The 27,446-nt window shown below is 37.0% G+C and overlaps 2 protein-coding genes across 2 annotated transcripts; one reads left to right on the top strand and one right to left on the bottom strand.

Moving 5' to 3' along the window:
* Positions 1-993: 993 nt before the first annotated feature.
* LOC137829753 (uncharacterized) lies at positions 994-3,971 on the top strand. The gene is made up of 2 exons (XM_068636656.1): positions 994-1,552; positions 3,498-3,971. Exons 1-2 carry the CDS (start codon positions 1,301-1,303, stop codon positions 3,675-3,677), a joined length of 432 nt encoding a protein of 143 aa, XP_068492757.1. The 5' UTR covers positions 994-1,300; the 3' UTR covers positions 3,678-3,971.
* A 2,203-nt stretch (positions 3,972-6,174) lies between these two features.
* On the bottom strand, positions 6,175-7,416 carry LOC137831744 (uncharacterized). The gene has a single exon (XM_068639548.1). The coding sequence runs from the start codon at positions 7,309-7,311 to the stop codon at positions 6,403-6,405; it is 909 nt and encodes a 302-aa protein (XP_068495649.1). The 5' UTR covers positions 7,312-7,416; the 3' UTR covers positions 6,175-6,402.
* Between the last annotated feature and the right edge of the window lie 20,030 nt (positions 7,417-27,446).

The following is a 27,446-nucleotide window of genomic DNA, read 5'->3' as shown; positions in this document are numbered from 1 at the left end:
ATATATTACTAGGGATATTAGATATTTTATTTTGTTTTTAAATTTAGAGTATGGATTCATAGAAATGTTAACTATATAATTTATTTAAACTTTTTAATATATATTGATTAGATCATCAACTTCAATCATAAACCTACCTATTCATAATTAGATTAGATTGTAAAGAGAGTAAAAAGTATCAATTATTTCTATTTATTTTTTATTTAATTTCCCTTAAACTAAATAGTTTCAATTTCCAGATATTTCTCCTTCTTGAAGCCTTGTGTTTCCGTACTTTGGAAACAACCAGAGGGTTAGTAGATTTAGAATAAAAACACATAGTTTTTATAAATTAATATGTTTATTTAGTTCAATTTATTTTGTAAAAAATATTTTTTTTATTGATATTCTGAATGTTTTATAGAGACTATTAAAGATTACGTGTGTCAAATATAAATGTTCAATTTATTTTATTTAAAAAACTATTATTTTTATGAAATCTAAGATAATTGTTGCCACACCATGCAAGGCATTAGATGATACAGAATAAAAACAAAAACTATAGAACAAGTGTCAAGCCGCTAAAAATGCTGAAAAAGCCAAATGAAAATGTGTGGTGACAAACCATAATTTTCTTAAACTACCCAGCAACACCATTAATTTTATTTAAAAACTATGAATTTAAAAAAAATAGTCCATGTTGTGATTCTTAATCATAAACACCATGCATAATAAATTTACTGTATTAATAATATTTTATTAATTTACTGTGAATCTCATTAACAAATATCCTAATTTTTTTAAAATCACCAAAAAATATACATTCCAATCAATAAGCTTCACATCCTTAACCAATTTCATAACATTATCTGTGATCAATCACAATTTTTTATAAAAAAAAAAACAGTGCATGATTCCTGAAAATGAACAGAAAGTATGCTGAGCTGGTCCACAGCGTACAATAATTTCACTGGCATATAACTGCATCAAGTTTTTAGGTGAACAGATATCTAGTGATGAACCTTATAAGACCCTTGGTTTTTGTTGTCCCTCTATACCACAGTTAGTCAGAGATGCTGTTCTTTCTTTGTCATGTCCCTCTGTCTCATCATTTCAATGTCTCCTTCAGCTCTCTCCTACCATAGACATTGCACAAATGCTACCCAACCTGAGCCCATCACAATCTCTGACTTGTGACAACCAATTACTCATCCTCTAACTCCAACCCCTTCTTCGTCATCATCATGCATCTACTCATTCTCTCATAACTCATATAACTTCCTTCCTCTCACTCTTTCCTCTCTTCATTTGCTGATGAGTGATGATGGGTGTTCAAGCCACACCTCCAACGGTGGCACCCTTCAGATCAGACCATTGGAAGCAATTTGATGATTCGGTCAATGCAGTGTCTTTTGGGTTTGTTGCCACCGCCATCCTCATTTCTATGTTTCTTCTTCTGGCTATCTTTGAGAGGTTTCTTAGGCAAAGATCAAGTGAAGCCAGTGTTGCAACTCCGATAGATCTTGAACACCAAATCGACTTTCGTGGAAAGTTGGAAAATCTATCACCCAAGGTGCACTTTAACACCCCTTCCCTTCCTTTGATTTCTTTTAGTTCTAATGCAGTTGATTCAATATGCTGGTGAAAAATGTGATTTGCATTTGCTTCCTTCCCCCTTTTTTTACTTTTTCGCATGCTGTTCTATAATGATGCAGTTATGACTTATGGTTATGCTCTTTTTTCCATGACTTTGAATGTGCATGGGCAACGAAGCCATCAAGTTGCATGCCAACAAGTAATGATGTTAAACATAACATATTGCACACCATCATGTACTAGAGTTTTTGCTATGCTTCATGGTCAAGTTGAAAAGGATTTTCAGTTTTCCTTATGGTAAACGTAATTCGCTTAATTAGTGAAAACTTTTTGCCCCGAAAATCTTGCTGGAAAGAGTTCAAATTCAGTGGTTTTTAGGTCTCAAATATCTACTGACGGCAGTATATCATACATATTCGTAGTGCATTTATCTACAGCGTACTTCTAACTTATTTTTATGTTTTTTATGTACAAGAAACTATTGAGGAAAACGCTAATTGTCTTTTTGTATGTTCTTGCTAGTTTGTTTATCTTATGGGGGCTACTAAATGTTAGTAGCATGTGTTTTCCTTTCAAGTGACAGAGCAGAGAAACAATTAGTTGTACCAAACTTCTGGAACCTAATTTATTGCCGAGTGCTACTAATTGTAATAAAAAAAACTAATGAGGAAGGTTTCTTTATTAACTACTCCATGATACTTATAATCACGGTCACACTCCATTCAATCATCCAAGATAAATTTAGCTCTCAAATTGGGAAGATTAGTTCTCCCATTTATGCTCTCTGGTGGTGGACAATTGCTCATAAAAAGGATTTATATTAGATTGGTCGTGGTTTTATTCCAATCCTTAACTTCTTTGGAAAATGCAGACAAATGTGATCCATAAACCTTGATGTTGAGGTCAGAAACTGTTTTATGGTGATTATAGCACACTATTTTGGTAAAGGGACAAACCTCTATCACTTGAGTATTGTTTTGGGTTTCATGTACAGAAGATACCAGTTCTTTTCCACAGCAACCAGTCTTCATACACAGTACACTATTGCGCACAGCAGATGATTGCATTACATTTTTTTATGAAATATTATACATATATTCTGTTTAAAAACTGGATTATATTCTTAAATAAGTGAAGAATTTAGTGGTGTTATGATTGTAGCATCATCATATTCCTAGTTTTATTAAATCGACATGCCTTTCTTGATGACCACTTCTGCATGTGCCGACACTTTACTATACTTTGAAGGCAATGCTTAAGCACATGTAAAATATAATGATATCTACTGGTTCAACTTTTACAAAACAAGGTAGTCTAATACCCTACCTTACACTGTTCACTTGCATATGCAGTTATTTTTCTCAAACAGTTCTTTAAACTTTCCTTCTAATTTAATACATTAGTTTATTTTAGTAACTTTCCTTCTGTAGCTGTGGCATGCGTTTAACTTTTAAGTTGCATTACTCTTGTGGAATGATGGATATACTCACATGGGCTAATTGTCTGTTCTATGATTCATGCTAGCTCATCCTCCTTTCACCAGAATCCGTACATAAGTTATGGAATATAATTAAGAGTTTAATTTCTATCTGTATAAAACTTTTACAATTAGAGGAATGATGAAAGTAGTTACTGTAAGCATCAATGAACTTATCATACATTAAATTTGTTTGGATACAAGCTAGAAATGTTAACAACTTGTTTACTGAAATATAGAGTTTTTTTTCCCGTAGAGAAGCTCTCAGAAACACTTTTAGTTTGTATTCAAACATACTCATGTCATGACAATATGTTATTGAAAGTACAGTGTAAAGAGGCTTTTTACACTTTTACACTGTTAGTATATAGACTGATTATTCTATTATTATTTGAATTCTTATGAAAGCTACTGTTTTTCTTTTATTTCTGTTCAAGTTAATTAGATGACCATTTATGGAAGAGGTGTACTGGTGTTGATGCCTGGAGAGCAGATTCCTTCGTTCATTGCACTTCCTGTTCCTGCACCATGTCACCGCGAGCCCATGTCATGGCCTATTCAGCACAGTTCATGCTTCCTTTCACCTTTAGCATCAATGAGAGACCATAATCTAACAAGTAATTAACTAGAATATGCATGATGGTTCATCCCTTTTGAACTGGAGCAAGAATTAAGGTCAGATGTCATTTAGCACCACACAGTTGAAACCATTTTTCCTCCCTAATCAATTGGGTGGATCTCCTACTTGATGATGGTGTAAAATATTTGTTTTAGATTTAAGTTTAGAACCAATTGTTGAAGTTATTTGATAAATATACAAGCAGCACTCCAAAATTTTAGCCTGTCTGTACATATGATGTTAAACAATTGCATGGTAATTTCCTATGAAAGTGCCTTCCAAAGCATGAAATTTTGAGAAGTTCCCTTTTCCAAGGAAATTATGGTTAAAGTTAGATGCCTTTTGAGAGTTATCATGCAGAGTTGCGTGGTGCTCAAGCTGTTCAGTAATTTGTTGTTTTGATCTGTCAAAGTGAGTAGAAGATCATTGCATCCTCTTTTTTAGAGGCACAATGATTAATAAAACATAGTAATACATATTCTGTAGAACATGAATGATGGAAAAATATATTCACGTTGTCTTAGAATTACAAATTATTATGAATGATAGAATAGACGATTTTTAGAATAATTATTTTAAATTTTATATGAACAATAATAGTTTTTAATTCCTTAATAATATAGAAGTTTTTTTCACTAAAATTGAATGATAATTAAATTAAAAACAACAAACATTTTAACATGGACAAAATGAGAAATAGTCCGCCATAGTTGATTAACTATTTTGGTCTTATACAAACTAAATATCTATGAATTTGATATGATGTATTTTATTGATATACGATTATTTTAATAAATGATAAAGTCAAAGCGTTAAAGTGTTTATAAAAATACAGCATCTGACATTGTTTTCTTTTTAAATTTGCTATTCTCGGCAACAAATTTGAAAGTGGTTGAGATGCGAGATCTCGAATTGTTCTAAAAGTTTAGAAGAATTTGGCCATTTCTTTAGAAAAAAAAAAATTGTATTAGTTTACACTATTTTACCATTTAATTTGGATGATTTTGGAGGGATACGTAAAAGATGTCAGTCTTAGTCACTTAAAGCGACATTAATGAATTAAGCACGTAAAATGAGATTATAAAATTCAAATATATTAATAAAATAATAAAACACAGGACCGTATTAATCTAGATTCAATCAAGAATTCGTCAAAATTTATAAATTGGTTGATAAGATTCATAATTATATATTTATTATACTCATTAATATAGAGTTTAAAGTATGTCTAAGAACAATTGGTGTTGATAGTAAAGTTGAGTTAGACTTTATTACACTATGTGGCATTTATAAAGAACATGACTAACAATGAATGACAATTATGATTGGATTCCGAGGACAATGAAGTGAACCAAATGACATTATTGTCGGAATTACATAAGGAGTTGGGGCGAATACACTTGTAAATAAAGAGATAACGTTTTCTTCATTTTACCCACACTTTCCTTTTGGGTGAAAAGACAAATAGAAAGACTTAGGTGACAAAGTGTTTCTCTTCCATACATGTCTAAGGCCTTTTTGATGGCCCTGCACCACATTAAAATAGAAAATTATATTTTTTACGATTTAAATTGTTGTATAATTTTTTATGTGATAATTTAAAAAGTATATATATAATAAAAAAGTAAATTTTGAAAAAGTGAGATATGAATGTATCATAATTCATTAATTTTCACAATAATGATTATAAAGCTAATAAAATTAATAATATATTAGAAAGACATCTTCATTATAAAAAAAATAGATATACACAAGCAATCTGTTATCAATTTTTTCACAACAAAATTTCACTATTTTTTTATTATACCAATTTTTAAAATAAAATAAAACCAATTTTTAGTTCAATCAATAAAAAATATAAACTAAATTTAGAAATAAAAATAATTATTCATTACATGATTTAATTAAACATTATTTTTAAAAATAAAAAATTATTAATATTTAAGTAGTTTTTATTATTAATAAAAATAATAAATTATTTTTTAAATTGATATTTAATTAAATACAAAATTTAATTATCAACTTTAAAATATAAATTAATAATTCATAAATACTAATTTAAAAAATAATTTATATTAATAATTAAAATTATATTAAGTATCAATAATTTTTTAACTTTTACGGAGACACAAATATATAAAAAACTTATTCAAAAGTTAGAGAAATTATGCAATACATAACTAAAACCTCAAAAAAATATGATTACATGTTCCCGCTTAAAATAAAAGATTACAGTGTGCATAAAATAAAATAAAAAATAGTAATTCAATAATTATTACTATATTTATAATTATAATTTTTTATTTAAAAAGTGAATGGTAAAAATGATTAAAATTTCAACAAATCGTTCAAACTTAACATCAACACTATTCATCTCCAAATAATTTAATATTAAGTATATTCATTTATAAATATTTTTTGTGAAGCTCGTAAAATCCGGATACACCTTTCTGTCATCAAATATGTCAAACAAATCAGAAGAATTTCTTTTTTCTGAAAAAGATAAAGAAATACGAAATACTGGGGAGTCATTTCATAAGAATTATTTACATCAAGTAAATGGTGATGAAGAATGCAAAATGCGAAGCACAAAAGCCAAAAGCCAAAAGCTCCACCGTTTTAACAAAGCCCTTAAAAATGTCAAAAGTGAAACTGCTACTGCTTGAAAAGAACGCAAGTGCCATGTGAAAATAGCTTCTAGAAGTCCAAAAAAGGCTTGAAAAACGTGCTTCTACAGAAAAATAAAGCACTCCATCGAAACGTGCGGGTTCTCGAGGCACTCTTCCGGCGATGCGACGTCGTTTTTCTCCCCAACTTCCTCATTCTCACTCTTATTTTCCTTCTCGTTCTCGTTCCCCACCGCAAACACTGGCGTAGTCTCTTTCTTCTCTGCCATACTCGGCGGCGCAACCTCTTTCCGACTACCAACTGCACTCACCTTCCCCGTCATAGCACGCGCCGGCGACCTCGACCTCCGACCTGAACCTTCGCCGGAGTCTCTCCGGATGGCTGCGGCGCCAGCATTTCGCCTTCGATTTGCCGCCGTGACGGACTCCCTCGGTTCCCTTCCCCTAAGTGGCCTGGAACCGCCCTTGATTTTCTTCTCCGGCGACGGCTCCGACCTCCTCGCCGGCGACTTGAGCCTACGGTCTCTCCGCCCGGCCAAGGTTCCATCTGGGGCATGGGGTCTCTTCCTGGACGGAGACCGATCCCACTTGTGGACTTTGCTGGTTGCTTCGTCGTCTTCTCTCACCTCGGTGACGGTGGTGGTGGTAACGGTGGCGGTGGTGGTTGTGGCGGCGGAGAAGCTCTCGCTCATGCTCATGCTGCATGTTTCTGAGAGCTGAGAGACAGCCTCGGAAAGTTCTTCGATGGGGGACTTGGTTTCGAAAACGGGAAGTGGGTTTTGAAGGAGAGGCAAAAGGGTGTTTGTTTCTGGCGTCAAAATTGGAACTTTGGGGGGGTTGGCAATTGGGGTCTCTGAGAGGACCTCTTTCACAGATTCCTCCTCAAAGGGTGGCGGCGGTGTTGGTGGCGGCGGCGGCTGTGGAGGTGGTGGCTCATGATGTCGGTTTTTCTGAGTGGTTTGGCTGTTTTGGCATTGGTTTTGGTTTTTGGGTGTGCTTATACAGCAACCCATTGGTTGGAATGAGAAGGGGTTGAATTTAGAGTGTGGGGGTGAGGCAGTGAGGAGAAGAGAGTGTTTGCATGGTATTGGATTTGGGTTTGAAAATGTGGGCACAGCACAACAGACAAAAGTGCAACGGCTAAATCCTTGAGGAGGAAAATGTGGCTTTCAATAAGTATGCCAACAATAATCTTTCTTCTTAGAAATTATAAAACTGACCAATAATATGAAAAATATGACAAAGGGAAACCAAATCCTAGTTTCTGATTACCTTCAAATATAATAAATTTTATAAAAAAATAGTAAACAAATATTTTTAATGATATTTGCTGTTCATAGATACAAATATTTTAATCAGTATATATTTTCTATTTAGACATTTAAAGCAGCAAATTAAGAGTGTGTGTTTTGTAGAGAGAGGTTTAGCAAAAAGTGAAGTGAATGTTAAAACATGGGGATGGTTGATTGAAAGGAAAATCACATAATAATGTATTTTAACAATGTTTTAACTTACTATGTAATTATACAATTCATAGTATATATAAAATAAATGTTTACTTTATATAAATGAAAATTGTAATAAATAAATACTTCTATATATAGAACACATTATAATTAAAATTTATAATAAAAACCACTTTTTAACATGTAAATTGTATTTTAGTTTCGTGATTAATAGTTTGTGTTTATTTGGCAGAAAGGGATGGGCACTATGCCTTTACGATAAATAGTTTAAAAATTATATTATATCTGAACATAGTTTATACAGTCATTTAATGTTATTTTAATTATTGATAATTAATTTTTAAAAACAGAAGAGTTCAAATAAATTATTTTCGTTTAAAATAAAGAACACATTCTTTTTGAAAAACTCACATCAATAATTAATGAAAGTATTTTATATTATATGAGTAATGAAAACATTTTATAATATATCAGTCAACTCAATTTAAAATTGATTTATTCATTTCTTTTATATGTAAGTTTAATTATTTTAAAAGTAAGAAAATGACCTCTATAGTGTAGGACAAAAATGTGATGATACTAAAAACAAGTCTTTCATACCTTCCCTTCCCCATATGATAGAGAATGGTAGCAAGAGAAATTATGTTGAAGTTTGTTTGTTTTCATTCTTTCTTCCCAAACAGTGCCCACCAGTTTGTAGTTGTTTAGTTCCCAAATGTTTAGAGATAGAACTACAACTAGAAAAACAACCCTTTAAATTTACTTGTGAGTTGTCCACATCCAACAAAAACCCTACAAAATACAAAAACATCTTATACAATGACACCAATGCTACACTCCAATCACTTATCCCCTATTTGTTCCTTTCTTTGTCCTTTAATCAAACTTTCACACTTCCATACAAAATACACTTGCATTGTATTTTGTTAGTGTGTGTTTGAATTACAAATTCAGAAATTTCAAATAGAGATTTTCTCCTTTTTCATAGAAGAAAGTTTTATCTTATTCAAATCAAAGTAAGCTAGGTTTCAGAATAGATTGCTTATTCATTAGATAGACAAGCACTGAGATTTTGTGAAGTTTAATTTTATTTGGATTTTTTTTATAAGTAGATTTAAGAAAAAAATAAAAAATTATTTGTGTTTAAGGTAAAAATAACTTGTAAAAAAACTAAAAATTGATCATGCCTAAGTTAATTTATAACATTTCTTATAGTTTATCTACTTTTAAAACCTTATATATAAGTTAATTTTAACTTGTATAAAACTTATTTTAGTTTAGTTTTATTCTTCTTCTTTCTTATAAGTTAGTAGAAATACAGATGTAAAGTATTTACTTCTCCATAATTCTATGATAATAAAAAATAATGTAATTTTTTTATGCAATTATTATCACAGTTAAAAAAAAGTTATCAAAACATAAAAAAAAAATTGCATTAAAATATGTAAAAGAATAACTAAAAATAATCTATTTTTTTATCAATCGTTACAATTCTATACAATAATAGTACTTTCACTATTTTTTTAGTATCGTTTATTGTAGATAGTTTCTTATATATATGGGGGAAAAATAGTTAACATATATAAAGATACAAAAAAAAGTATTAAAAAAGGTATAAAAAACAGATAAAAACTAATATATATATTATTGTTTTTCATAGATACTTTTAAAAAATGTTATCCAAATATACTTTTATTCTAATTAAATAAAAAAATATTGGTTAGACATGATAGTAGTCTACTATTCCTTATTAACCTTTACTAATTTAATTATTCAATTATTTCTAATTTCAAACCTTTTCGAAGAAACTTTATTGGCAATTTCAATTTTCAAAATTATTTTTATTCCAGATTTAGAAATCCGAAATAGTAAATATAATTTAAAAATAAAAAAATACATTCCGAATAAAAATATCCGAAACACAAAATTTAAAATCATTCTAGATAAAAATTTCCGGAATTCAAAACTGTGTTCCGTATATCTAAATCCCGAATATTTGCAGATAAAAAAAGTTCCAACAGTAATTTTTATTTACACCCTTTTTTTAAAGTTATTTTTGTCATTTTCGATATCAGATTGGGTGCATGTTGGAATTGATATGGTGCAGGAAGCATTTACCAGCTTTTTGATTTGTTATCGTGCTCAAAGCCCATGGACAAATGTCTTCCTACACCTTGACAAATGTCTTTCTATCATTTTCGAAGAAAACTGTTTTACTCCTTTTAAAAATAACTTTCATATTGTTCTTTTCAAAATATTTTCAGAACATATTTTTCGAAACGCATTTTATTAATTCTGGATTTACCGATCTGGAAATCAGAAAAAATGTACTTCGAAAAGGATATTTTGGAATATTTTGTCTTTCAGATCTCCTATTCTGGAAACACCATTTGTTTACACAATCTCTATTCTAGAAATACTTTTTAGTTACGGAAACCATATTCTGGAGTCACATAAAACTGTGAAAGGATAATTTTGATATTTAATAAAATGTAGGGTACATGAAGAAAAATGTAGGGGTACAAGAAGAAACTCCCTTGTGTTTGAAGTCCCTAATTTTAACTCTTGCCCATCTTTTAAAAAATATTTGTGGGTTTAGATTGGGGCCATCTGTGGATCAGCCCGTAATGTTTCACTTCTGACTGGTTCTTCTTATGTTCTTGTGTCACTCTTTAGAAGATATTTTCAGATCTTGAAGTATTCTGAATTTATAAAATTTAAAAGCAATTTAAAAAAAAAAATCGAATTACATAATCCAGAAACTAATCTCAAATCTGGAATTAGTTTCTGAATTATGTAATTCGAAATACATTTAAAAAAAATGGTATTCTGGATTAAATAACCAACCTATATGTATTTTTTGAATTTGACAGTAGTTCATTATGAATTTCGTAATCCGGAATTTAATTTTATATAAAAAAAATTCTGAATTATATAATGTAGAAGTTAATTATGAATCTGAGAAAATATTTTAGAATTATGTAATTCAAAATATAAAATATACTTTAACTTTTTTACATAAGCACATTTTTAGAATAAAAAAATTATGAAGATGGCACAATACCATATGAAGGTGCAAGAAGAAATAGTTTTCACTTCTTTTTCGGCCATTGCATTCTGCACGTCCCACATATTTATGATGCACCTCATAAAAATTGAGTTTTCAATTAAAATATGTACTATAAATTATACATTTTGAAATGTATTTTTAAATCCAAAAACATATTATAAAATGTGCAATTCAATAATATATTAAGATATTATATTTTTTAATGCATTTTCAGATTCAAAATACATGCACTTATATTTTCAAATCTAGAAATTCATATTTTAAAATGTATTAATATATTTCAAAATATATACAGAACTTCAAAATAAGTTTCAGAGTGCAATACAGATCTCCAGATCTTCTGAATCACCTAATTAGGAGTGGGGTTGTTTAATAAATGTGAATCGAGGGTATTTTTTACATTTCACCATCTCAAGGGCTGCAACTTGAAACCATGGGAGTGCATAATGCAATTTTTTTCCTTTTATTTGGACAATATATTGGACGTGCATTCCATGTGGCTCATTATCTTGTTTAAGTTAAGTAGACTTGTTATGTTTTTACCTCTTTTAATCTTTAGGCTTAATTAAGTTTAAAGTCATTTATAAACCTAGATATTTTGAATTGAGTCTTAATTAAACTCATTTAGTCTATTAACTACTCAATTTTTTTTATATTTTTTAATTAATTTCCTTTATTTTAATTCTTTTGTTAATTAATTGATATAATTGTTATTTTGTTCCGTCTATTGTTTATTTGTTTCCTTCGTATATTAAGAAATGCGTTAATAAATGATGATATATAATTAATATAAAATGATAAATGAGTTACTATTCTTATTAACGAAATTTAAATAAGATGATAGAACAAGGTAATTCATACATCCAAAATGTCAAAAAATATATACTTAAATAAAAAATATAAAAAATAAATACTTAATAAACTAAAAATAAATAAAGATTTAATTAAAAATATTCAAGTTTATTACACCTATTTTTATTTATAAAAGAAAATTTACACCGGATTTTTTTTTATGAGAAGAAATACAGTAGCTTAATGTTGCACTCATTGTTTAATATAAAGTTACTAACTAACTTTATAACTCTCTTTTTTTTTTCACACTCACCAATCATAAACACAACTACTTGATAATTTAATCATTTTTATTTTAATTTTTAACTTAAACTACGAATTAGTATATATATATATATATATATATATATATTAAAATGAGTTATAAAATGAATTTATTCAAAAGTCAAAGTATCATTCTTGTTAATTATATATATTTTCTAAAATACTACTCATTAAGGTTTGTATTATATTAAGTTATATCATATCTTGAACGTGTTATAGATATATTAATAAAGCAGTATCATCACATCAGGTTCATGTAATATGAAATTTAAGATATAAAATATTAAAATAGATCCTAAATCACAAGAAGATTTATTTTTTTTTTGGAAAATTCAAATCTAAATAATAAATTTATCAAAGTAAAAATCTTATGCCATCTTTGTATTTAAATAAAAATTAAAAAAATCTTTAAAATGAAATCTGGAAATTTTTCTATTAATATATTGGGTTAAATTTTGAACTCTTAAGTTCATGTGCTAGTTCTACACGCCATTTTGCCTCACAAGTCTTTGTTCAACTACTTATTATGTTATTCAATTTAACCACTTATATTAATGTAAAAGCATGAATTATTTCAAAACGGGAAACAAAACAAAGAGTCATTATATTCAACCATTTAATGATACTTCCGTATATTACAAATCTTTTATAATTAGCCAATGTTATTGTCACTAGTTTGACATCAATCATAGCTTATCAAAAAAATATATTATTTTAAAGAAAATGGATCATATCTTATAAATTATTGATGGACTATGAAATTTTTGGTTTTTAACATTTGCCATTTATATACTTCAATCACAACTCTAAAAATTTTGGCCACCATATACACATATGGAATTTTTATCAGCCCAGGAACTAAAAGTTTTACAACTGTAGTTAAATAAATTAAAACAATAGTAAGCCTCCAGAACAGCTGCCATAAATTTTTATAAGTAAAGGATTAAATGAAAAAAGTAAAACATTTTAATGTCTTGAAATCATAAAACATAATTAATATTTGTGACATGCAATCATTAGATTTTAGATTAAAAAAAATTTCTACCCCAAAATTAGAGATTGAGTGATCGGAAAAACAAATTGTCACACGGTCTCTCCGTCAAGATCACAAAACTAAAATATTATTGATTAATTAAGTTAATCTAAATTAAAGGTTGTGAAGTATTCTTAAAGACTTATTGGATATGTGTCAACGTTATTAATAAGGAAGGTCCAATAGAAAGCTGTAAATAAAAGAAGACCCTTCATGATAAAAGGTAATGATGATTAAACTCTAAATTGAGTAATCATCAAAATATCTCGTCTAACTTGAGCGTTACAGTATATTTGCAGGTATCCCACCTTCTCGAACTTATCAAACAGTTAAAGTTGAAGAAAAGAGAAAGCAAGCTTGATAGAGGATATTCGGTGGTGTAATTAATTGTAAAAAAAATATTTGAAAAGAATAATTAATGCCTTTAGTACTAGCTAAATTTTGTTAAAGAAAAAAATCTTCAAAAATAAGTTATTTTCATACATCTAAAAACTTTCTTTAACAGTTTTTATCTCTCTAAAAAACATCATCTCAAATTTCTTAAAAATATTTATTTTTAATGATTTTGCTATGGTTCCTGTACTACCAGATGGCCGTAAGGCCGACTAGACCGGATAGACGACAAAACCGACTAGACGACAACAGGCGAAGCTAAACGCGTAATTAAGCATAAACAACCCAACTTAAATGGTAAGCACGGTTAAGACTCAATTGGGCCCTCGTTTGGACCCTAAAGCAGGCCCACAGCGGCCATAGCCCACCTAGAGCAGTATAAATAGCAGAAGAGGCACATCACCCAAGGTAACTATTCACTCCCCACTCTTCTGGTACCTAGCTCTCGGTCTGACTTGATCGTCGGAGTGTCTTCGCAGGTACTCCCCCCATCGTGTCCAAGCTGAAGATCCAGTCGGAAGAAGACCAACCGGAGGACCAACCGGAAGGCCGACAAGACGAGAAGAACGACACGACATCATCAGAAGAAGTGTTCTGCAGGGTCAGATCTTGTAGGAACATTTTGGCGCCCACCGTGGGGCCGAGAACACTAACCCCACGAATTATCCGCATGGTGACTACGAGGAACATGACGGGTAACGATAGGAATGCACAAGAAGAAACCAGCCGTCCGGACCCTATGACGTTAATCTTGAAGATGCAGCAGGAAATGGAAGCTTTGAGGAAGGAGAATGCTCAGATGAAAGAAAAGCTTGCTAAGAAGCCGGAAATACCGGAAGCTATGGATAATATCCCCTCAAGAGATCATGCGAACACGGATACACATGAGGCCGGGAGCTCGTATCAAGAAAACGTAAGGCCGACCTCAAATAATGTGCTAAACACGGCACCTAGAAGAAGTCCCTTCACTGAAACCATCCTTGAAGTCCCCTTGCCGGGAACCTGGAACAACCCCACGTTGGACAAGTATGATGGGTCCACGGATCCGGATGAGCATGTAAATGCGTACCTGACACAGGTCGGCTTGCATACGGCGGAAGACGCGTTGTGGTGCCGAATATTCCCCACCTCACTTAAGGGGGCAGCCTTGAGCTGGTTTACTCGACTGCCAGCTCAATCCATAGATTGCTTCGACACACTTGCGGCTAAGTTTGGAGCACAGTTCACTACCAGCCGACCACACCACCTCACCTCGATCGCCTTAGTGAATATTCGGCAAGAGAAGTCGGAGACCTTGAGGGCCTTCATGAACAGATTCAGCAAAACAGCGTTAGACATACGAAACCTAAGTCCCGAAGTGGCGATGCACCACATGGTGACTGCGCTGAAGCCGGGACCATTCTCGGACAGTTTATGCATGCAACCGGCCGCAACATTGGATGAGTTGCGCCAAAGAGCCACCAAATACATGCAGCTGGAGGAATTGAAAGAGTTTCGGAGTAGAGCTCAGGCGCCCGACGAACCTGAGAGGAGGAAAGACAGAAGCAGGCCAACACATTTTGGGAAGCCCAGAGACTTACCCAGGGGACCACGTTTCAACCGTTACACCCCCTTGACTGCCGAAAGGTCAAAGGTCTTAGAGGAAGCTCTCAATGCAGATCTCCTGAAGGCACCAAGCAGGACTCCTACTCCGTTGAGTGCCGACCAAACCAAGCATTGTCGATACCACCGCAATTTTGGGCACACAACAGAAGATTGTTGGGCACTGAAGGATAAAATTGAAGAGCTCATCCAAGCTGGTCATCTGCGACGCTTTGTCCAGACAAGCCGAGAGGAGAGGAAAAACGAAGTTGATCTGGAAAAGAGAGAAGGGCGTAGGGACACGCAGGCAAACGAGCAGAGAGGCCGAAGAGGCCGGGACGGCCAAGAAGGACGAGGAGCAAGAGATCATCGAAGAACCATGCCGGTACGGGGAGTCATAAACACAATCGCCGGAGGTTTCGCGGGAGGAGGAACTACATCATCCTCCCGGAAAAGACACCTCCGGGCGGTCAGTTCGGTGTACTCCATCAGCAGAAGCAACAGGAGAAGCCTGCCTCCCATGCTTTTCACGGATTCGGACTTCAGAAACATAAACCCGAAGCACGATGACCCTATGGTAGTCACCATCGAGGTAGCCAACTTTGTCATCATGAAAACTCTGATAGATCAAGGGAGCTCTGTGGATATCTTGTATTGGAAGACCTTCCGAAAGATGGGCATATCTGACGACGACATTGTCCAGTATGATGAACAAATCATTGGCTTCGCGGGGCAGAGAGTCAACACCAGAGGATACATTGACCTGGACACCAAATTTGGAGAAGGAAATCGAGACTGTCGGACGATCAAAATCAGATACCTGCTTGTCGACGCCGAAACGTCTTACAATATTTTGATCGGGCGATCCTCTCTCAACAAATTGGGAGCTATAGTCTCGACACCTCACCTGGCCATGAAGTTCCCGGCCGACAACCCGAGTAGGGGCCGAGAGGTGGTCACTCTCCATGCCGACCAAAAAACTGCTAGAGAATGTTACGCGGCAAGTTTGAAGATTCTGCCACCGCGAACACCCACCCGGAGGGCCGAGGTTCATCATATATCCTTGAGTGATGACTTGGATCCAAGACCTAATGACGAACCCCAAGTGGAACCCAAGGAAGAGGTGGTGCCATGCCGAGTGAGCCGAGCAGGTCAGAATACTCGTTTGGGATCAACCTTAGGAGAAGAGGGAAAGAACATTATCACAGCTGTCCTATACAAAAACACAGACTTGTTCGCATGGTCGGCAGCCGACATGCCGGGAATAGATCCTCGCATAATCTCGCACAAACTATCAGTCTGTAAGGAGGCTAGGCCGGTAGCCCAGAAGAAGAGAAAGTTCGTGGGAGAAAAAGGACGGATAGTCGAAGAGGAAACCAGGAAACTACTGGATGCTAGGTTTATCCGAGAAGTGCATTACACCACGTGGTTGGCAAACATCGTCCTGGTGCAGAAGAACAATGGAAAGTGGCGAATGTGTACTGATTACACCCATCTTAATAGGGCATGTCCAAAAGATGCATATCCATTGCCAAGCATTGACCGGCTGGTAGATGGCGCAGCCGGTCAGAAAGTGTTAAGTTTTCTTTATGCATACTCTGGATACAACCAAATACGCATGAATCCGGCAGACCGAGAGAAGACAACCTTCATTACCGACAAAGCCAATTTTTGCTATGAGGTCATGCCTTTCGGCCTCAAGAATGCTGGAGCCACCTATCAGAGGCTCATGGACCAGATGTTCCGAGATCAGATAGGAAGGACCATGGAAGTATATGTTGACGACATAATTGTAAAATCCGATAGCGTGGAACAACACGCCAACGACTTGGCCGAGGTCTTCCAGCAGATAAGAAAGTATAACATGCGCCTTAACCCAGAGAAATGCGTATTTGGAGTCGAAGGAGGCAAGTTCCTAGGCTTTATGCTGACAAGCCGAGGAATCGAGGCGAATCCGGACAAGTGTCGGGCCTTGGAAACCATGAGAAGCCCGGAAAACCTGAAAGAAGTTCAGCGGCTGGTGGGAAGACTGACGTCCTTGTCCAGATTTATGCCTAGATTAGCGGATAAGATCAGACCAATCTTGAGGCTCACGAAGAAAGCAGAGAAGTTCACATGGAGCGAAGGTTGCGAAGAAGCTTTTCAAACGGTAAAAAAGGCGTTGGCCGAACCGCCTATTCTAAGCAAACCCGTCCATGGGATCCCTCTACTGGTCTACCTGGCCGTGTCGCCGGAAGCCGTATGTGCCGCCATAGTACAAGGCACGACAGAACAAAAACCAGTCTACTTCATTAGCCGAGTATTACAGGATGCGGAAACCCGGTATCAAATGATCGAGAAGGTAGCTCTAGCCCTCGTCCATGCCTCCAGAAGGCTACGACAATATTTCCAAAGTCACGAGGTTATAGTGCGAACCGACTTCCCCATCAATAAGATTTTGCAAAAACCCGAGTTGGCCAGAAGAATGATTGGCTGGTCAGTCGAGCTGTCCGAATTCAGCATTAAATACGAACCACAAGGACCTATCAAGTCCCAATGCTTGGCAGACTTCACTTCAGAGTTACAACAATGCCAAGAACCTGAAACCATATGGGTCTTGCATGTCGATGGCTCCTCAAGTAAGAAGGGTGGGGGAGCTGGAATTGTTCTGGAAGGGCCAAAAAATATACAAATTGAGCAATCTTTGCGTTTTGGTTTCCCTACTTCGAACAATCAAGCAGAATATGAAGCGCTCATAGCCGGACTGTTGCTGGCAAAAGATGTGGGAGCTCAGAAGGTGGAATGTCATACGGACTCACAACTCATGGTCGAGCATGTCAATGGGAACTACCAAATCAAAGATCCTCTGCTCCTGAAATACTACCACATAGTGGTTAACATCATCAGTCAGTTTCAAAACGTCAAGATAAATCATGTGAAACGACAAGAAAACCTGAGGGCCGACACCCTGTCCAAATTGGCAACCGCTAGGACGAAAGGCCGACACGCCTCTGTCATTCAGCAGATCTTATCGGCTCCGTCGGTCCCCATCGGGGAATGCATGGTCACCGAAAAAGGAGAAGACGACTGTGTGTCCGACATGAAGAAAGCTGTCAAGGACCGTGAAGAAGGGAAGGACGGCCATGACTTACACCTATCCAGGAAAGCGTCACGATTTGTTATAATAGGAGAAGACTTGTACAAGCGAGGATTCTCAACCCCTTTACTCAAATGTGTGTCGAAAGTAGAAGCCGAATATATTCTGCAAGAATTACACCAAGGGGCGTGCGGGTTACATTCTGGGGCCCGAACAATGGCGACGAGAGTCCTGAGGGCCGGTTACTATTGGCCTACGCTAAGAACAGATTGCACCAACTTTGTGAAAAAATGTGTAAGTTGTCAAGAGCATGGTCCGCTAATCCACCCACACCCTCACAACCTGCAAAGCATCAATTCTCCCTGGCCTTTTGCCCTGTGGGGGATGGACATAATAGGTCCCTTCCCCCAGGCAACCGGGCAAAGGAAGTTTCTACTGGTCGCAGTGGATTACTTTACAAAGTGGATTGAGGCGGAACCCCTTGCAAACAGCACAGCTAGGCAAGTCCAGAACTTTGTATGGAAAGACATCATCTGCAGGTTCGGAATCCCGCACACCATCATCACGGACAATGGGAGACAATTTACTGATCGCAAGTTGGCCGAATTCTATGAAAGCCTGGGCGTCTAGCACAAGACAAGTTCAGTGGAGCACCCGCAAACCAATGGCCAAGCCGAATCTGCCAACAAAGTCATCCTGAACGAACTAAAGAAAAGACTTGGCAGTGCCAAAGGTAAATGGGTAGAGGAGCTCGTAGAAGTTCTCTGGGCATACCGGTGTACCCCCCACTCGGCAACTGGGGAAACCCCGTACAATCTCACCTACGACACAGACGCCATGCTGCCGGTTGAGGTCGGAGAGCCGACAATCCGAAGAGAACTCCACAGTTTGAAGATGAATGAAGAGTGTCTAAGAGCGGAGTTGGATTTGCTCCAGGAAGCACGCGACAGGGCCAAGATAAGAGAACAAGCTTGCAAGCAGATGGCTGCGAGAAGATACAATTCAAAGACAAAACCAAGAGCCTTCCAAGAAGGAGACCTGGTCTGGAGAATGAAAGGGGAAGCTCGCAGGATCCCAGCAGAAGGGAAGTTCAATGCAAACTGGGAGGGTCCCTTCAAGGTCAGAGAAAATCTCCAGAACGGCGCATATCGCCTAGAACAATTGGATGGCAGGGAAGTTCCCAGGACGTGGAACGCGAGCCATTTGAAAATGTATTTCAGTTAACATGTATTATAGGTGTACTCTTTCCTACCTTCGATCTTTTTTCCCAGAGGGCTATCCCGAGGGTTTTTGATTGAAGAACGTTTTAACGAGGCACCACAATCAATGAAATCATGTTTATCACTCAAAATCCTCTGGCAAATCATTAATACAAGAATCAATAAAAACCTTTCGGCCAAGGAAGAATTCACCCAAGTGAATCCCTGTCGAGAGTACAAGAAAAACCTCTCGGCCAAGGAAGAATTCACCCAAGTGAATCCCTGCCGAGAGTACAAGAAAAACCTCTCGGCCAAGGAAGAATTCACCCAAGTGAATCCCTGCCGAGAGTACAAGAAAAACCTCTCGGCCAAGGAAGAATTCACCCAAGTGAATCCCTGTCGAGAGTACAAGAAAAACCTCTCGGCCAAGGAAGAATTCACCCAAGTGAATCCCTGCCGAGAGTACAAGAAAAACCTCTCGGCCAAGGAAGAATTCACCCAAGTGAATCCCTGCCGAGAGTACAAGAAAAACCTCTCGGCCAAGGAAGAATTCACCCAAGTGAATCCCTGCCGAGAGTACAAGAAAAACCTCTCGGCCAAGGAAGAATTCACCCAAGTGAATCCCTGCCGAGAGTACAAGAAAAACCTCTCGGCCAAGGAAGAATTCACCCAAGTGAATCCCTGCCGAGAGTACAATAAAAACCTCTCGGCCAAGGAAGAATTCACCCAAGTGAATCCCTGCCGAGGGTACAAGAAAAACCTCTCGGCCAAGGAAGAATTCACTCAAGTGAATCCCTGCCGACCGAGAGTGCAATAAAAACCTCTCGGCCAAGAAAGTTCAAAATAAAAACCTCTCGGCCAAGGAAGAATTCACTCAAGTGAATCCCGGCCGACCGAGAGTGCAATGAAAACCTCTCGGCCAAGACAGTTCAAAAGAAAAACCTCTTGGCGAAGGAAGAATTCACTCAAGTGAATCCCTGCCGACCGAGAGTGCAATGAAAACCTCTCGGCCAAGAGAGTTCAAAATAAAAACCTCTCGGCCAAGGAAGAATTCACTCAAGTGAATCCCTGCCGACCGAGAGTGCAATAAAAACCTCTCGGCCAAGAGAGTTCAAAATAAAAACCTCTCGGCCAAGGAAGAATTCACTCAAGTGAATCCCGGCCGACCGAGAGTGCAATGAAAACCTCTCGGCCAAGACAGTTCAAAAGAAAAACCTCTTGGCGAAGGAAGAATTCACTCAAGTGAATCCCTGCCGACCGAGAGTGCAATGAAAACCTCTCGGCTAAGAGAGTTCAAAATAAAAACCTCTCTGCCAAGGAAGAATTCACCCAAGTGAATCCCTGCCGACCGAGAGTACAATAAAGACCTCTCGACCAAGAGGGTTCACGATAAACCTCTCGGCCAAGGAAGAATTCACCCAAGTGAATCCCTGCCGACCGAGAGTACAATAAAGACCTCTCGACCAAAAGGGTTCACGATAAACCTCTCGACCAAGGAAGAATTCACCCAAGTGAATCCCTGCCGACCGAGAGTGCAATGAAAACCTCTCGGCCAAGACAGTTCAAAAGAAAAACCTCTTGGCGAAGGAAGAATTCACTCAAGTGAATCCCTGCCGACCGAGAGTGCAATAAAAACCTCTCGGCCAAGAGAGTCTCAGAAAGTCAAACAAGTAATGTATACGAGAAGTGAGTGAAAGACGACATTCAAATTAAGAAATTCTCATTCATGGTATTCAAAAGAAACCGGCTACGCCGTATCGATTACACAAAAGACGGGGTCACGACTTTACAAAAAATAACAATTAAACGCGACCCATGCATAGAGGAACAAACTAGCTATCGGGCTCTAGGTGTTCGACCTCTGAAGCTGTCGGGGGAGCTAGCACTTGAGGTGAGCTTGGGATTTGATCTAGCGGCATGAGTTGGCCTTCGTAGAAGTCCTTGTCAACATCAAATTTCCCTTCATCCAAGGGAACATTATAGAAAAAGGCTGCTTGCCGAAGGGCTTTCTTAAAGCCAAGTTCATGTTCCTCCATGACGCTATCTTCGGCCACCTCTAGTTCCTTCAGCAGCTTCTCTATCTTCTCTTCGGCTCGATGGTTGGTATGGGCCATGTCCAAGAGGCTTTCCTTTAAGCCCTTCACTTCGTTATCAGCCTTCTCGGCAACCTCTCTACCAGCCCTCTCGGCCAGTTCGGACTTCTCTTTCCACATCGCCACCTCAGTCTCTAGAGCTTCCTTCTGAGCCACAAGTGTAGCATTCTCGGTCAACTTTGTTTTCAAACTGGCCGAGGACTCATTCAGCTTAGTTCGGAGTCCCTCCACCTCGGTTGCATTTTTGTCCCTCTTCATCAAATCGGACGCCATCCGTTTGCCGAGTACCAAGGTCCTAGAACACAACTCCATGAAGGCGTCATGAACTTGAGCAGGGCATGCCGACAGATACGCATCTTGCTGGTAAGGATTCAGCATGATGCTCACCTTCTCGGCCACATTAAGATCGTGTCCAAGAAAGTCAGGCCCACTTGAACCCGGTCTCCCAGGCAATCGGCCCCTCTTAGGAGACCTTCCAGATGAAGAGCGCTCCCCATGGCGCCGAGAAGACTTGCCACGATCCTTGCCATGGTCTTCTTTTCGTTTCTTTGGGTTGGTCGGGCGGTCGACTTCGGCAGCTGGCACTATAGTAATGGGGATAGCAGCCTCGGCATTCGGTGTACCCGATCCTCCCGGCGTATCCCCCCTCGCGGCCATCTGAGCTTGCCGCTTCAGGCGAAGCTCTCGAAAATAATCTTTCTTTCCACCTGGCGGCACCAAACTTGCCATTATACCTGAAGGACGAAAGCAAAGTTAGTCATAGTAAAATGCACAAAAAGACGAGTAAAAACACATACCATCAACATCAACACATCTATCAGGGGACAAGTAGGCACGGACGAGGGACCGGGTTGGAATCTTGCGAGGAAGTTGGTCCAACACCGATAACACTTCCAAGTCGTCATCGGTCATCAGGGACCTCGGCCATAAATTGAAACGTGCCGGATCCTTCGTCCAATAAAAAGGAAACTTAGGTGTCTCACCATCAAAGAAAAACTGCCGTCCCCCCTCCTCAATGACAACCTTAAAGAAACCTGTTTTAAAGTTCTTATAAGATGTCGTATAAGGAGCGAAAAGGCTATTTTTTGTTTGGCCGACAAGGGATAACCAACATATTCGGTCACCCGGCCTAGTGCCAAAGAAATGCAGAAAAGACCTAGCTGTCGGCCTAAGACTCAACACATCACAAAGCAACCGAAAGGCCTGGAGTGCTGCCCAGCTATTCGGGTGCAGTTGCGTGGGGGCTACATTTAAAACACGCAGCACCTCCATGGAAAAACTATCAAGGGGAAAGCGGATATGCATATCCGAAAACAAACAAGAATAGAAATAAAAAAAGTCCTTTCGCCCTTCCCCCCTTCCCAAACAAACAGTCTCAAACTCTCGACACCTACGAAGAGCGAAAGCACCACTAGGCACACCATCTAACACAATATCTACGCTATCTACAAAATCCTGAAGCAACGAAACTTTGGTAAAGACAGAAAAGAACTCACGAACGCTACTATGTACCCATTTATACTCGGCCTCTCGGGTTTCCTCCCCTGCGTACCCACTCAATGACAACGACTCTGCGGGTTGTTCACTTTCCCGACTCAAAGGGCCGACAGCCCGAGAAGAGCCTTCGGCATTCTCGGCATCTATGACAGGGATATCATCAGCCAATGGCCTCTCCCTATCAGACCCCCTAGACACAGAAGGACATGAGGCAGCAGCCGAAAGAAGAGACATTGTTACCTCCAGGAAACTCTTCAACCAATACACAAGGAACGAAGGAATATCACTCGGCTGTCGGACTCTCGGAGCTAGTTCATGAATCACGTGAAGAAATCGGAGCCCACTGCCACTCCTATTTATAGGTGAGAAAAACGAGAAGGCGAAGCGTCACAACGAATGCCCACCGTTGGATCCACATGCAATGAACGCGTGAGATCCTACCCAGCGGTCACATCCCACAGTACCACGTGCACGCGCCTCGAGTACAAGCCAATGTACTCAACCTCAACAAACTGAAGGCTCACGGCAATTCGACTCTACGTTACATTTTAGCCAACTCACTTGAGCCTGGGGGGCATATGTACTACCAGATGGCCGTAAGGCCGACTAGACCGGATAGACGACAAAACCGACTAGACGACAACAGGCGAAGCTAAACGCGTAATTAAGCATAAACAACCCAACTTAAATGGTAAGCACGGTTAAGACTCAATTGGGCCTTCGTTTGGACCCTAAAGCAGGCCCACAGCGGCCATAGCCCACCTAGAGCAGTATAAATAGCAGAAGAGGCACATCACCCAAGGTAACTATTCACTCCCCACTCTTCTGGTACCTAGCTCTCGGTCTGACTTGATCGTCGGAGTGTCTTCGCAGGTACTCCCCCCATCGTGTCCAAGCTGAAGATCCAGTCGGAAGAAGACCAACCGGAGGACCAACCGGAAGGCCGACAAGACGAGAAGAACGACACGACATCATCAGAAGAAGTGTTCTGCAGGGTCAGATCTTGTAGGAACAGTTCCATATCCCTTTTTCAACAAATTATTTAAATAAAAATCAATTATAACTGTAATTTATTGTACACGTAATCAATTATTGAAATAATGGAATTTTTATCTTGCAATTAGTGAATGTGGTGGAATGATTTAGAATAATTCTCTAAGTGAGAACTCTAAGAAAGACATTGGTACTATTGACCCGAGGTCAAAGTTTTGTTTGGACTATATAAGATTATATAATATTCTTCTCTGTCAGCAGATTTTGTCTTTGTTAGGTTCCATCTTTGCTTCCTCTATTGAACCACAAACCTAACCTTTTTGTTCATCTTTGTTTTGTGATGGCTCTTAAAAAACTATTACTATATCTTCTATATAATATAATCATGTAATGTAACATTATCATCCACCTAAGCCTACTTGGTTGCTCTCAATCACTACAAATCTTACTATGTGCATCATTTTCATTCATCATATATTTACTGTAATAATGTATGTTGTAATTGGGATATGTTTATTAGTCAATCCAATTAAAAAATATAAATTAATTAACTTAATCTAATCAAGGATTGAATTGGACTAGGATTTTAATTTTATTTTGAAAAAAAAATGTCATTTAAAAATAAAATTTAGTTAGATTTTTTGGAATAGTTTTTTTAGAAAATTACACTTTAATATTTAAATAATTAAATAATCTACTATTTCAAAAAAAGTGTAAGATACTTGTTATATTATTATTTATATCTATATAAATGAGATACATTTTTTTATAATCTTTTCTGGTATCATTTCTGCAAAAAGGACTAGTTTACTTTTTCTTAATTAAAATAATTTTATTATGTAATAGAATATATACCTATACTATTTCTATATAACTGGTACACTTAAAAATAACTACTTAGTTCTCACTCTTTTTTTCTTACAAGTATTTTTTAATGTATTTTTTTAATAGAATGTGAATATATATATATATATATATATATATATAAGGAAACAAATGTATTTTCTTTAGTTATTTAACAATATTAATATTATTTAATATTTTTAATTTGATATTATTTAATAACTTTAGTCATGAATCTTATATTTAATATGTAGAAAATCGATTGATAAAATATTATGTTACACGTGTTATTTATTGGCATAAATTTATTAAAGAAACTTAACCTAATATATAAGAATGAATTAATAAACAACCCAACAAAATGCTAAACTTAAAGTGAATCCATCAAACATTTGAAAATTCATTCATGTGAGTATTGTTGTCACCAATTAGGTGGTCATCTACTTTGACAAATTCAAATTCAATTTTGGAGTCCAACCTAATCAACATTTCTATGCTTCTTCAATTGAATTCAATTGTTCCATGCCATCAATTTTATGGTCCTTCTCTCATTTAACACATATGCTTTATACCTAATTTGACGGCAATCCATACATGACCTAGAGTTATAGTTACGATTTTTGTTTATAATTAATTGCATGTTTTTTTTTTGTCACTCTTAACATTGTTTTATGAAAATTGTCAATATGAAAACATATAATATAAATATGTAAACAAATTATGTGGTGAAACTTATACGTTAATAATAGTTAAGTGATAAAATATATAATTATATTTTTATGAAGTGTGAGACTTTTACGAATCACTTTTATGGTAAAGTGTGTGGTTTGTTTAAATAAGACTCATATATAAAAAAAATGTTTTCTTTTGTGATAAATTGGTGGAAAGAAAATTGACAACAAGAAAAAAGAATGTGTACAACAATTAACATAAATAAAATTATCGATAATAACAACATAAATAAAAGTATCGATAATAACTTTTTGAGTAGTAAACTAATGCCACTTGTTCAAAAATAATGGAATGATTAGAATCCAAAGATAACACCTTCTAAATAATTGTTTTTGAGTGGACAGACTTTATTACCGTTACAAGAAGCAATCCTAGATTTAAATCTATGTTTTCTTATGATCATGGTGATGTCACTATTAGCATTATTAGTATCTTTACTCCCCTACTAAAAAAAAAAGTATAATTTGTAGAGTTATATGTTGGTGTTTTTTTTACAAGCAACAAATTTAGTAAGTTAATATATTTTTTTTCTCTTTTGTCTTGTTTCTTTTGATCCCATCATACCTATAAAACGAGCCATATTATAATTTTTTAAACAATATACTTGTGAATTTAAAAAATAAGTTAGAAATAAACAAATTGACAGATTAGGATTTCGTGTGTGCGGTGACGATGCAGGTAGGGTTGCGATCTGATGCAGTTGTGCAGCGTCGGGAGTGGTGACAATGGGCGTTGTGTGTGACGGCGGCGCGGGCTCGTTAGGGTTACGCTCTGGTGCGCTAGTGCGACGACGACGTTAGAGCAGCGTCGAGACTACGTGGTGGCACGCGACGTTGGTGTTGCGACTGCTTGGGTGGCGCGTGCGGTTGTGCGATAGTGGTGCTGCAGCGCGGGCGTTGAGTGGTGCAGTGGGAGCGGTGCGTGACGGTGAGTGTGGTGATGGCTTCCGTGGTGAATGGTGGTGGCTGCAGGGGCTATTGTTTGTTGTGGGCAACAACTTGTTAGCCGTTGGGAATGGCGGAGGGTTCTAAGGGTTTCCTTATCCCATAGATTTGTTTGAAGGATCGTGAAGTATTTTTTATAAGAACGTATATGTTAAGCTTGGTCAAAGGAAAACTTTTGCTCAGGCTTTAGGAACACATGTGACATTCCTTTGTCCCAGCTACCTACTTCTTGTATTAAGGGAGACAAGATTGTGCTCTGGATCGATGAGGCAAATTACTTAGCTGGCCTTGAAGATTGCAAGACCCATCTTCATGGTTGGATTATTCTTTCTAAGGGTATGGATTTAACTAAAAAGTTGCAGCCGGTGTGGAAGGCTCTTGGACCGTGTAAAGCAATTCCTCTTGGGAAGGGTTTTTATGTGTTTGAGTTCGCTTCTTTAGAAGACATGCGATGGGCCCTCGGGATGGGTTCCTTGAAGTTATCTCCGGGTTTCTTGAGATTGTTTGCTTGTACAGAAGATTTTGTTTCAGCTACCATGAAGAGTACCAAAACTCATACCTAAGTTAGAATCTACAATTTGCCTTTGGAGTATTGGAGACCAAGGGCGATTTTTTCCATCATCAGAGGTCTTGGTACTCCTTTGTCTTTAGATGAGAATACTATGAGAAAGAATAGATGTATGTTTGCTAGAGTGCTGGTGGATATTGATATGTTTTCCCCTTTTCCCGACCACCTCTTGGTTGAACGTCCAGACTATACTTTTGTAGTTGGTGTGGAATATGAATGACTCCCTCCTTTTTGCTCTCACTATAAGATGATAGGCATGAGATTGCTTAGTGTCGAGTGATTCATAATGAGGATCGTGTTCCTGGTCCTCAATATAAATCTTCTCAGAAGATAATTTCTGATGAACGGGATCATGGGAGGATTACGGCTCCTAAACAATGTAAAGAGTATCGAAAGAAGGATCCACAATCGAAGCTCGGGTAGGCCCCATAGATAAATTGAACATTGATGTTCCTGGTGAGGCAAATGCAGGGCCCTCCTTGGGCCACCTTGCTTCTAATAAACCAGGCGGAGTGGAGGATGATTTTGTTGATATGCCTCCTCT

This window comes from Phaseolus vulgaris, chromosome 11 (assembly GCF_000499845.2).
Source record: "Phaseolus vulgaris cultivar G19833 chromosome 11, P. vulgaris v2.0, whole genome shotgun sequence".
Taxonomy (NCBI): Eukaryota; Viridiplantae; Streptophyta; class Magnoliopsida; order Fabales; family Fabaceae; genus Phaseolus; species Phaseolus vulgaris.
This window is presented reverse-complemented; position numbering and strand designations above follow the sequence as displayed.

What these genes read in the sequence shown, in the direction of transcription:
- LOC137829753 (XM_068636656.1), top strand. Translation starts at nt 1,301, where the DNA reads ATGATGGGTGTTCAAGCCACACCTCCAACGGTGGCACCCTTCAGATCA. An exon ending in TGGAAAATCTATCACCCAAG is followed by an intron (nt 1,553 to 3,497) that starts GTGCACTTTAAC and finishes CAAGTTAATTAG; the next exon opens with ATGACCATTTATGGAAGAGG.
- LOC137831744 (XM_068639548.1), bottom strand. Translation starts at nt 7,311, where the DNA reads ATGGGTTGCTGTATAAGCACACCCAAAAACCAAAACCAATGCCAAAAC.